The 13782-nt window shown below is 37.3% G+C and overlaps 1 protein-coding gene across 1 annotated transcript in view; it reads left to right on the top strand.

Annotated features, from left to right (window-relative positions):
• LOC112043209 (uncharacterized) overlaps window positions 1-13782 on the top strand; it is a 29589-nt gene that overhangs the window by 14329 nt on the left and 1478 nt on the right. Inside the window, exons 2-5 of the mRNA XM_024078517.2 lie at window positions 11037-11223; window positions 11994-12135; window positions 12352-12466; window positions 13009-13265. Coding sequence (XP_023934285.1) covers window positions 11037-11223; window positions 11994-12135; window positions 12352-12466; window positions 13009-13265 — 701 coding nt within the window. The remainder of the gene's footprint in view (window positions 1-11036; window positions 11224-11993; window positions 12136-12351; window positions 12467-13008; window positions 13266-13782) is intronic.

Consider the following 13782-nt stretch of genomic DNA (forward strand, 5'->3'; position numbering starts at 1 on the left):
GAATTGTAAATGCGCCTGTGGACAGACGCAGTCTCCGGACAACGGGATTGTGATCGTTGACTTATGACCCCTATTTGTAGTACCCTCGGAAAATACTGTTAAAATTTGTATTATTGTACCCTCAGGTTACAATATTTAAACTATTAAATTGTACCAGGCTTTCAAGCCTTCCAAATGCAAACGATAGAGAAGGTTTTAATGGGAGAATGTATAATGTATAGTACGTATCTCAGATCAGAGCACACCAGAGTAAAAGATTTTCCTTTCGTAAAGGATGGTTTCCAAACAGGTTTACTCTGTGATGGGGTCTTTGTGACTTAGCTCTTTCATGGTATACTTAATATGTATGCCCCAGCTGTGATAGCTCAATTGATATAATAGGTTCGAATCCGGAGCATGCACCTCCAACTTTTCAGCTATGTGCATTTTAAGAAATTAAATTTCACGTGTCTCTTAGATAGAACCTCCAGCAAATACGGCATGATGATGTGTATTATATATTTAAGCGATGGTTTAGGATGCAACTAGAAATTACTTTCAGCATTATGGAAGATATAAAATATGAAATAGGCCTATTCATAGATGTAACTCGTGAATAATATTAACTTAGCGATGTCTGTCTTGTTATGTAATTAAAAAATTACATCACATGTAACTTAAATAAGTACTTTGGTTACCCACTTTTAATATTTTGCAAGAGCTTTTACCACATTGAACTATGAAGATGTTAAAAGAGCATTTCCGCTATTGGGTATATCGACCTATTGCTGATAAATACTCGTGAGTATTATAATACTAAGATTACCGCTTACAAATTCTGAGGTAAAAGTAAAATACCTTAATCTTTAAACTAGTGGTATTTGCTTTCTGAATTCAGATTCAGATCTTTGCCTTAGGTAAACAAAACATGAAGGACGCGGATTTTCTCAATCTCAACAATTTCGAATAAAAACAAAAGAACAATCTAAATTAATCTGAGCTTAGAGGAAACATCATTAGTTTTAAGAGTAAGGTACATTACACTTTTGCTAGTTATAAACTTAAGTAACCTAGTTAAAAACTAACTCTGGTTCTAAACTTCGAGCAAACTCCACTAATTCTTAACTTAAGGAAAACCCTCCTGCTAATTTTGAAGGTATAGCAATTGCCGCCAAAGATTTAATATCGTTGGATTTAATATCAGATAATTGCTTACAGCAAATCACAAATTCGGCGTTTTCTACCACAGTTTTAAACTTTGCCAAAGATAAAAACATTAACTGTAACTTTTCTGACTATTGATTTCTTATTTAACGCTAATTAGTCCAATGCCGTCTCTTTACAATTACCGAAATCCATTGTTTCGCTATTGTTTTTAATAATAATTAAAGCGGTTTACTGTAAGTGACCTTATTGTCAAAATAATTTATGTGTGGCCTGTTAGCCATATCATAGACAATGTGGAGCGGCGACGGCGAGCGGACTCTATGAATTTAAATCATCTGAATATGTGTGCTTCCCTGTACGGTCCTTAAACTTCTAGGTCGAATATTTGAATGAGTAACTTTGACGGCCTCCATGGCGCAGTGATTTGCGCGGTGGATTTACAAGACGGAGATCCTGGGTTCGAACCCCGGCTGCGCTGATTGAGGTTTCTTAATTGGTCCAGATCTGGCTGATGGGAGGCAAAGACGTAGCGCCAAGCGATTTAGCGTTCCGATACGATGTCGTGTAGAAACCGAAAGGGGTGTGGATTTTCATCCTATTTCTAACAAGTTAGCCCGCTTCCATCTTAGAGGGTCATTCTGCAAGGGTGTTTTGACCTCAGTGTATGTAGAGTGTGTAAGTGAGATCATGGATTGTTGTCTTTATGGGGAAAGGCCAGGACCATTAAAAAGGCTGATAATGATGTGTGGTGATTTAATTTGTATTCCTTTAAATACCATAATAATAAAAAAAAATACAAAACCAAACAAATTTTAAATAAGTAGGAGTTTTACAATCTAGAAAGTTATGAACTGTGATCACATTTTGATCTTGTAGATACTTCTTTGGATAAAGATAAATGAGTAATTAAAAAAAGCACATTAAAATGCCAATTAAAATAGTTTATCAAATACCTTAATGTTTATTGTATCTGTGACATTTTAGAGTTAATGTCTGTATCAATAATGCAAATTAAATTACACAGCGCACCTGGTACGAACTGCGCTGGCTCTATAATTTAGAATTAATTCGATAATCGTGGTAGTTACCCTCCGAGTTTAGAAACAAACTAGACGTAACCATTTAAACTGCTTCGACAAATATTAGGTAAGTACCTACTAGCGGTTGCCCGTGACTTCGTACGCGTGAAATTCACAAATCCCGCGGGAACCGTTTTCCCGGGATAAAAGTAGCCTATAGTTTGCTCTATAACCTCCTCTATCTTCGAGTGAAGGTTCCATCAAAATTGATCCGATCCGCTAACGATCATCCATCGAACGACGATCGACAGACATACAGAAAGACAGACAGATAAAAATTGAAAAAATATATACACATATAAAAGCTGTATTAGGTTATAGAGTCGTGTAAAGCTATTGAACTTGAACAAACACGGTTATTTTGAAATCATACTTCAATTGTATCTAAATATTATGTAGATATTAAAAAAAATATTCTGATAGGAGACTCGTGCTCAGCAGTGAGCCGAACAATGATGATGTTGATGTATATATTGATTACTATCTATAGGTCAATTCAAAAAGCTTCAATCGCTCAATTACTTGAACTTACTAATTTAAGTAAATAGGTGTGTTAAGTTTAAGTTTTGCCGATTAACTTGATTACCTATAACGAATAGGTTGTTTACCTACTTCAAACTGCTTTGACAAAATATTACTAAATGGACTGAATCAAAAAGCTACAATCTATCAATACTAGGGTAAATTTACTGGTAAGAGGCTTCGGCCGTGGTTAGTTACCGGCAAAGATACGTCTTTGATACCGCCAAGCAATTTAGCGTTCCGGTACGATGTCGTATAGAAACACAAAGGGGTGTGGATTTCAACCTACTGGCTACAAGTTAGCCCTCTTCCATCTTAGATTGCATCATCACAGGTGAGATTGTAGTCATTGTAGTCAAGGGCTAACTTGTACAGAATTAAAAAAAAACAAAAAATATACAAGGTTACAAGGTTGAAGTTAAAGCTAAGTTCTACCACAGTCTACATAGTAATACAAGTTGTATGTAGGTAACAACTATGTTTTTATTGACCTTCACCTAAAGTAGCGAGAAATAGAGATAACGTTATCAATTTCGTATTATTTTATTGATTAATTGGAATTCCCTAAGACTTTCCTAAGAATTTATAAAACCTAATAATAATAATTGATTCTGTATAACTAATTCTTATTTTGTTCGGTAGGTAACCGGTAAAAAAACTCTAAACAGTAGATGTATTTTTTAAGCTCTAAATGTTATTTAGTTTCAGAGAAAATCTATTAGGTATAACTGCAGTATATAACGAGTGTCTGTTCGTTGTGTCATCAGTAATAAACTAGCTACCGAGCAAGACTGTCTTTCACTCGCGCCTTACCGATATACCAATAACCCAGGATAAAGTTTATCATATAAGTTTATATTATATCAGAAAATTTTGTATACCGACACAAGGATTCGATTTAATATGTACGTTATGTACCCATATAATTATAACTCAAATAACACCAGAAAAGCTACCAATTGGGTTTCCGATATTTTTAACAATTTTCTTTATATTTTAGTTAATTCACACTAAAACTCGGTAAAATTATATACGTCAACTTCTCATGAGCCACTTCCAACCATTGGGAACAACTGTATGAACATCCATTCTGTAGTTTTTAAGTATAGCGCTTTCAGACAGACGGGAGACTTTGTTATGTATATAGTAGTGATAGATGCATACTAACGAGTATCTTACTTGTATCTTAATTAAATAAGCGTTTCGTAGAACGATATAATATAATAGGCTAAGAGCCGGTGAACCCCATACCTTCGTCATTTTATAACAGCTGAAAGTTTGTCAACTCATACTCCTACCATAATTAGGTACGGTAGTCAATTATGTAGTTTGGACCGTTATGGCTTTGGGAGGTAGCAGGTTTAAGTATCCAGATCCTCAACCGTCTAAGTATAAAGTGTAATTTTGTCATGTTTTTCTCTGCATAATACGAGAAATTATATTCCCAGTCGCTAGTCACTTAGCTTCGCGGCAACCATTCGAAAAACACTATTTAATTTGAAACTTTAAGGATCTATAACAAAGGGTTGCCATTAAGACAAGTGTCTGGCAAATGGGGATATAATTTTTCATAAGCCGATAAATATATATTAAAAAATTATATTTTATTCTTAGACCCTTGAAGGTCTGGATCGTTAAAACCTGTTACCTCCCAAAACCACCACGGTCCAAGCTCTTTATTTGGCAAGCGATTTACTTATGGTAGGAGCATGAGTTGACAAACTTTCGTCTATTATAAAATTATAAAATGACGAAGGCCTGGCGGTCGCTGGCTCTCCGTCTATAAGTCACACAAAGTGAATTTCCATTCGATTCCTTGAATCACTGTATATAATATTTCAAGTGCATTCATTTCTGAAAATGTAGGTATTGAATCATTTTGAAAATTATACCTTGACTTCAACGATAACTTGATACTCGGGAAAATTTAAAAATTTAATTCGGAAAAAAAATTATGAAATTCATATTATGTAATAATAATATAATTTCAGGCCGGCCCCTTTGATTTGAACTATTAAAGCTTAATTGGAAATTAAGCTATTATTTTAGCTAAGAATAAAATAGGGCCAGCGTGCTGGACTATTGGCCTAAACCATCTCATTCTGAGAGGAGACTCGAGCTCAGCAGTGAGCTGAATGTGGGTTGATAGCGATATGATTTCTGTAAAATCTTGAAATATACGTAAATACCTACAAGTACATATATGTTGGCTTATTATTTTTTTAATTGCAAGAGCGTTTACTTTAAACAGTAGTTTTAACACTTCTTAAATCTTATTTTATGATTTTCGCACTCGAATCGTAAAGTTTTGCGTAACATATGACATTTCAATAGCTAAAATATCTTTGAACTTTCTCAAACTTCTCATTTTTTTTTTATTTATTTCTAGTTGGTACGTTTCAGAGCAAAGATATTCTAAAAATATGTCACTACGAGCATTTATCATTACTAGCCTATTTTTAATGGTTTTCTGCAGGTCGTAAGCGTTCTCCCATCATTACACGTTCGAGATACGTGATACGGGGTATAAGTGACCCTTGTTAGACCTGCGGTGTGGCTAAGTAAAACATCGTGTGAATAGTATAACTAACTTGAAGAATATGCATAATATAAATATAAAATCTATGGTTCCGTTCTATACGAGGTCCTTTTGACACTAGTTCAGCTGCAATGAAAGTATAAAATTTATAGTTTAAAAAAAGCGTGGGGGTCCAATAGAAAAGGTGTGGGGTCCAATAGACCCCGAATTGCAAAAGTATAAGTTACAGTCATCGTTAAAAACCCATATTGGTTATAGTAGTTGGCCGTTATCATTATCATTACCAACCCATATTCGGCTCACTGTTGAGCACGAGTCTCCTCTCAGAATGAGATTGGCAGACTTCGCACATTTAGAAGAATTAAGAAAATTCTTAGGTAATGGATCATATTTGGAGTTTAGACCCAGCATGCTACTACAATGCGGGTTACTGAGCTTTGGAGTAGACTACTATGAATCTGTACCTATAAGTCCTTTTCATGAAAAATGTCCTTCAGATGCGGCGCTAATGTCTTAATGACGCTCATTGTAATTTGGTAATGGCGGTCTTATTGTCATTTGTATAAGGCGGTGTCAATTTCAGTTCAGATTTTAGCCTCGGGACTTCCTTCATGAAAAGGATTCTATTAATAGATGTGCTGTGCATCTAACACGGGGTATACCCTATGATATAGTATAATAAAAGGTCGTTGGGTATACCACAAACTTCCCAACTGATAATAATAAGAATTAGATTTTTTTAGAATAAGTAGTTAAATAAAAACCCAATAGGACCCCAATTGACCTATCTCAATATTGATTAAATTCTTTAGCCTTTTTGATTGGACATCTGCAAGGTTTATGAATGTGACCTAGATAATAGTTTACGATTGGGTTCTAGAATTGTTTTATTTTTTCCATTTTTTTTATTATTTTGCGTAAAAAGCATACACACTTTCGACTTTTTATATTTAACTAGTGGACGCCCGCGACTTCGTCCGCCTGGAATTCAGTTTTTCACAAATCCCGCATGGATTTTCCGAGATGAAAAGTAGCCTATGTGTTAATCCAGAGTATAATCTATCTCTACTTCAAATTCCAGGTGATTCTGTTCAGTAAGTCAGGCGTGCAAGAGTAATATACATTCATACTATCAAAATCATCAGATATTCGCAAATCTCGGGAATCGAAGGATTTATTTGGGATAAAAAGTATTGTATTGTAAATTTCAGCCAAATCGCTTCAGTAGTAGCGGCGTTAAAGAGTAACAAACATTCACGTCTATAATATTCAAAAAATCAAAATCAAAATCAAAAATCATTTATTTCAAGTAGGCTCAGTTTACAAGCACTTTTGACACGTCAGTTGACTATTTGTAAAGATTCTACCACCGGTTCGGAAGGCAGGTTCTGCTGAGAAGATACCGGCAAGAAACTCAACAGTTGCTCATTCATAGGATATTACGTTTTTAGGGTACCCCGTTACCCTATTAGGTTAGGATTGGCACAATGAAACATTGCTTACATGAGAAAACGCATCTTTCAAGTAAGAATGCGGTATACCTACTTAGTAAACAGCAAATGCTTGAGGTCTGCTCTCGCCTGGGAACCGTCGCAGTGGTTTTGATCTCCTACATGGATAATTTCTAGTTTTTGCGGTTAGGCATGGTCAGGGATCAACTTTTACTGACCGGTTACTTGTATGTACTGGGATACATAATACGGGAACAATGTCTCTTTATTACAAGCTTTTATTTTAACTGTCTCGTTGCAAGATTTACTACTAATGGAAACGTCTTTAAAGACTTTTTTAAGACTATTTGCCACCACCTCTCGATGATGAATCCAGCCTCTTTACCACCGAGCTATTGAGGCTTTGAATTTGATAATTGACTTGATTAGGTAATCAACTTAAGGGGGCCTACAAGGGAAGATTGCTTAAAGCACTATTTTTTTTTGGATCGTGGATAGGCACTAAGCTACCGAGTAGCAAAACAAGTTTAGTGAATAACTCACCAGAGGTAGTGAGTCGATAAAGCTCAAAAAAAACGCGTGACAGATCACGCGTTTTTTTTCTACAAGTTAGCCCTTGACTACAATCTCACCTGATGGTAAGTGATCATGCAATCTAGGATGGAAGCGGGCTAACTTGTTAGGAGTAGGATGAAGTCCACACTCCTTTCGGTTTCTACACATCTAACCGGAACGCTAAATAGCTTGGCGGTACGTCTTTGTCGGTGGGGTGGTAACTAGCCACGGCCGAAGCCTCACCAGCCAGACCTGGACCAATTAAGAAAACCTCAATAGGCCCAGCCGGGGGTCGAACCCAGGAGCACCGTCTTGTAAATCCAGCGCGCATACCACTGCGCCGTCAAAATAAAACAGATATTGTAAGTAGGTACTAATAATACAAATACGGAACTCTAAAACGTCCAGGCACAATCATAAACCAGTACCCAAGATTTATATACCGAGATAGCTCTCAGAACCACTGAAAGGCGTATTAAAGCGAATAAATTGGACCAATTTCGAACGATTTCTTTGATCTTCGTTTAGAGATAGCTTTTGAAACGCGAGTGTATTTGAACTTTCATTTCATTGCAGCTTTAATGGCTGGATATAAAATTGTTTAGCTCGAATATCACACAGATAAGATTAGATACAGTTAAATAGGTTTCTTATTAATAAAATTTATAGTTTTTAATTGTAAAAATAATTAATGATATTTATGTTCTTTTAATGACATAAAAATAACTACCAATTATCATATTTATTGGAATGCTGTAATTGTCTTTTAGTAGTTTACAAAACCATTTTGGGAAAGATTAAATATGCGTATAATAAAGGAAGCATATTAGAGACGTCATAGCCCAGTGGATATGACCTCATTTCATTTCGTTTCATTTCAGCTCTAGAAGTAAATTGTGTTTGTTCGATTTTTTTGTTTCTCTACCTTTTGTTATTGCTTTAAAAACATGTCAGAAGAATTGTCCAAGAAACACAGTTTAATATAATGAAAACCGAATCACAGAAACAGACACCCATTAGTAACTGATACAGTAACAAGAACTATCATGGAAGCTTTAAATGATAGATTAAAAACAATAAAGGAGGAAAATACTTAGCTTAAAGCTAACGTATCCTCGCTAAAGCAGAAAATTGAATGATGGGCAAAAGGGAAAAAGATAAATATAACCTCATCTTTTGGGTATACAAGAGACAAGAAACTCAGAAGCAGAGTTGGTGGACCATAATATGCAAACAATTGAATATTAGATAATCGTTACATTGTAAATAGAGTAGTATAAAGTTAGTGTTGCGTTTCCGTGACCCCTCGTGTCAGCTCTGAAGTAGTAAACTTTCCTTTTGACCTCAAACTGGTGCTGTTTAGTGAACTGTGGGTTCACATGGGTCAACGGTCGTGTTGCACTACCAAATGTCAAGCTAGGGCTGCCCTTCCGTCACTATTAAGTGTGATTGTAGTCACACTTAATAGCTTATGCTGTAAATAACATAGATTCATGGATGCAGTCCACTCTATTCACGAGACACAATGACATGAACTACGAAATTATAACTGCTGAATTATAACTGTTGAATTTCTTGCCGGCCCGTTTGGTATACCTACCCACTTACAGTGGAATTCATAGACGTTGTAGGGGCACCTCTAGGGGATTAGTCACGCTGAGTGTCGAATTTAACCTCTATTTGTTTGAGAATTTGACACTCAGCGAGTGAATGATCCCCTGGGGTTGCCACTAAAACGTCTATGAATTCCACTGTTAGTCTGTTTCATGAAACAGTGGTTGCTTGATATTTTGCTAGACTAGACTTTTTAATATTACCATGCCCTTTACCTCAATATCTGAATGTTTACGCGGTATCGTATTGCAATGCTAAATCACTTGAGTAAACACACACATAAAACTATGCCTAACTGTAGTATAATTAATGAAGCAAGTGAATATACTATATTACGTAGCCCACAAAGTGTCTAGCTACTTCAAAACATAGGATTAGCCAATAAGTGACCATGGTTTTCGAAATTCATCGTTTTTAACTCTTATCAAATTAGTCAACTTGAACGCCAATTGCGTCATGTTCCTTGAAGTTAAAGCCGTATCGTTGCGTTCAATACAACTTGTTGTATACAACTTACTTGTTAACTACCAATTAAACCTTAGTTAGGTACGCATTCTACAAAAGAATATAGTACCACTATGTGTGGCTTTAGATCAGTCAGAGGCAAGTGGCATGGCACCCTGTACCTAATATTTAGCAACCTTTATGATAGTGGTTCTGTGTAGTAGTAATAATAAAAAAAACTGCACTGTTTTTTTAAATTCTTTTTCGTCTACCTAATGCTTTATTTTAGGGACCTATCTTGGTTCTTCTCTGTATTGACTATTTTCCGAAAGAGTAATAGTCACAAACAACAAAATTGTCAAAACCTTATTATACTCATTAGAAATTTGAATTTTCATCAAATCGGGATTGTGAATTTTCATCAAATCGGGGTTGCCCCAGATGGTAGTGTCAGGGTGGTGCCAAAAGGATATTATTTGTTTACATATTTATCTCTTAACATCGATAAGGTTTTGTCAATATCAAATTCTCTGATCTAGTGTAAAAACATCATAAATCTTCTACTGATTGTCTTCGGAATTCCAATGCTTTTATTTTACACATATCAATGGCACACCTACCAAATTAACGCATCAATAACCGAACAGTTGGTATATTTATACCATATTTGCTGCATCAGTAACCGATCCTCAGTAGGTACTACGTAGGTATAATATTTATTCGATTTGGACAAAAATACTCATGACGGTCATCGATAATTCCCCTTACCGCTATACAAGGGGAAAGCGAATGTTTCAAGGCTCGGGCGAATTACAAAACAATTCCATGTAGGTATTCGATACTCCAGCGTCCAGGAATGCTACGCAAATAGCACGAGAGCAGCGCCTGCTTCTTTTCTCGCACACTCGAGCGGATTTATCGATTTCGAGTGCTTTTAGTTGAGCATTCGTCATATCCTGCCTATAGATAGATTATAGTCAATCAATCAAAGTTGTATTTATAAAAATAGTGCGGTTGCTTCCCGCGCAAGTTTGAATGTTTATGAAATAGGTACTTAACATTCAATTAGAGCGTCAACACCTCCATAGAGATTAACCCGAGATTCCCCAGGTTCGAAACCTGGTTATTGTGGAACACGCTGACTTATTAGTTAGAGCGGAAATGGAAATACTAGTTAAGCTAAAAAGGACTCGACTAATATTATGTGTAATGTTCGGGAAAGTACCTAAGTGTTATGCCTCATGTGCCTCTTCCGGGAAAGTACCTAAGGTCTATGTGTTATGCTTCATGCGCCTGATCTAATTGATGGACACATGGCAGCACTGACAATAATTTTGTTCATAGACGATGTTTTTCCTTTTACTTACCATCAGATGGGCTATCTGATCGTTCCATCAATTGTAGCCAAATAGCTATAACATGAATCATATTATTATGTACTAGCAGTTCCTGTTCTCGTAGGAATACGTGGATAAAATACAGCCTAAAGCACCCGGGGATAGTGTAGTTTCCCAACAGTGAAAGAACTTCAAATCGGTTTAGTTGTTTCAGAGCCTATTCAATGTAAACAAACAAATAATGAAAAAATATTTCCTCTTTAAAATATTAGTATAGATATCTTAATAGGTAGACTAGGTACCTCTATACAAAATCTCTAGATATAAAAATCATCTTATTTGTTTATAGGAACAAGATCGCGACAATGAAGATTACAACAACGATGGCGAGGAATGGGACCCCCTGGAGGACGAGACCGGCTCCACCAGCCGCCCTATAGTGGGGGTCACGCCGTCCGCCTTCACCAGGCTCGACGCCATCGATTACATCGACCCCATCGCTGCAACCAACGAACGCCCCAGGATTTTGGATGATTGTAAGTTAAATAATCATTTAATGACCCACTACAGGGCCAGGCTTCCCCTCTTTATAAGAGAGAGGAAGTAGAGGTAAAACCCGATACAATGCGCTAATGACGAAGTTGTAAAATCAAGTGACCTCACTCGGTCTGCCTTTTGTGTCAACTATTAAATAGAACAGTAGGTATACAATGTATACACCTCAGAGCTACGTAGCAAGCGATATAGCGAGCTATGCTCTGAGTAGATATCTCCAGGTGATCGAATCATAAATTAGGAGATACGCAGAAGTACCAAAATCAGTGACAAAGTCGGGAGACTGAAGTGGCAATCTGCGGAGCACATCGTTCGAAGAGCCGATGGATTTTGGTATTACATTAAGCTAGAAAAGCGACCTCGCACCGTAAAGCAGTTTTGATTCCCCATTAGGTGGACCGACGACATCGAGCGGGTAACAGGGAGCCGCTGGATACTGGCGGCTCAAGACCCTGGTGTTTGGAAATCCTTAGAGGCCTATGTTCAGCAGTAGATGTCTATCAGCTGATAATGACGATGTTGAGTGGCATCAGACATGCCTTACCTTGATATATTAGAGAAGGAATTTTTCATTTTGTAAACGCTGGTATACCTGCCATTCAACCTACCACCAACGTAGCGAGTCTTTTACCTCCCATTCTTTCTTGTTCCTTATTATACATTCTAGAAAGTTCTAAGCTACCTACGTTCCATTTGATGATGACTATAATATGCTCGTATAACTTCTTTCACATCATCTGTCCTATTTCAGCGCATGCCACGCCAAAGGAAAGGATGTCGCTCCGCAAGACGGCGCTGACGAACGTTCGCGAAGTGTTCCGTTCCAACGACTGCCTGGTGCCGCAGCCGCGCTGGCTGTATCTGCGGAACCTCGCACCGGCAGCCGACACTGTGTAAGTATCCCAGTATTATCAGCCATAGAGTCAAGCCCTCACTGGCTCAGTTGGTACTACTGTGGTTCTCAACAGAGAGGTCCTGGGTTCGGGCCAGCACCAGCCATCAAATTTAGGTTTATAATTTTTAAATTGGCTCAAGTTGGTGGTTTCGCAGTCGTGCTTCGGAAAGCTAACTGGCATCCACTTCGTTCAACTCTTGTATGTTTGTTCCAGTTACGTGCCGCCGTGTGTGAAGCTGCACCGCTGTGCGCCCGACGCCTGCTGCTGCAAGGACGAGCGCCAGGAGTGCGCGCCGATCGACGGCAAGTTCGTCGCGATACCGGTCTATGTAAGTATTTCAACTTGCACGTATTGTAAACATCATCATCAGTCTATTTGAATGTTTCACTACAGACCTACCCCCTTATATGAAGGGATTTGAACCTTAAACTCACCAGTACTACAGCTTAGGCCCGTTGCACGCAACAAGATATCTCATAACGAGAGAGACATATTGTCTCTTTAGTTAGTACTAAAGAGACAATATGTCTATTTGTCGAAAGAGAGATTTAAGATTTAGTTTCCGCCGCTAATGGTTGACGATACGTCTTTCTCAGGTAATAATATTTAACTCTGTAACGATCATTTTAAAATGTTAATGAAGACTGACTGAGAATTAATTTAACGTGCTTTCACAAATCAACTGTAATAGAGAGATTCCAGTTATTAAAACATATTATCTAACTAATTCTTGTCTAATATTTCTAGTTTCGTTGTCCTAAATACATTTTTTGATATCCATTTTCCTAAGGCTGCCCAAAAATCTTCCTGAATCGTCGATCAAAGCGCTAGAGTAAACGTTTTATCTGAGTTATGTGTTATTCATTCCAGCTGGGAAAAGCCAACCGCAATCTCACCGTAGCCCGAATGCTATTCTTCAATCACACAAGATGTAGTTGCGTAAACAGGGATTCTATAACGGAGAGCACTGCCCGCACCAAAATAGACTTCAGAGAAGACAGGAGAGATGAAATCCTGGCTAGGAGAGATAACGGTATTAGAGATAGACAGAACGATTGGCGGGCGCCCACTGAAGAACCCAAGTTAGAAAGAGATGAAGAACAGACGTCACCGCCTCAATTGCGCAGGTAAGACAAATACATATTCGTGAGAGTTGCATCCCTGTTTAGTTAAAAATTCAGTGCATACCATATATGTAAAGTATCTCAAACGGAAAGGAAAAACATCGTGAAGAAACCTGCATACCTAAGAATTTTCTAAATTCTCTACGTGTGTGAAGTTTGACAATCCGCATTGGGCCAGCGTGGAGGACTATTGGCCTAACCCCTCTCATTCTGAACAGTTGAACAGAACTCATGCTCAACAGTTATCCAAAAATGGGTTGCTAATGATGATGATGAATATAAGTAACTAACGTAAAGCAACAAAAAAAATAGAAGATACGATTTCTTTTGGTAGTAGGTAGTCAAGATTTTGTGACAGAGAATATCCGGGAAAGTCAATACCTTCTCGGAAAAGTTGATTTAAGTTCTGCCCCACACAACATTGTGTAGATAAGGAACACTGTTCCAAGAATACTCCCAATTAAGTATGCTATTTATTTCCTACTCATAGGGTTTTCATACTTCTCCCCCGAATTTATAC

Source organism: Bicyclus anynana, chromosome 9 (genome assembly GCF_947172395.1).
Source record: "Bicyclus anynana chromosome 9, ilBicAnyn1.1, whole genome shotgun sequence".
Lineage (NCBI taxonomy): Eukaryota > Metazoa > Arthropoda > Insecta > Lepidoptera > Nymphalidae > Bicyclus > Bicyclus anynana.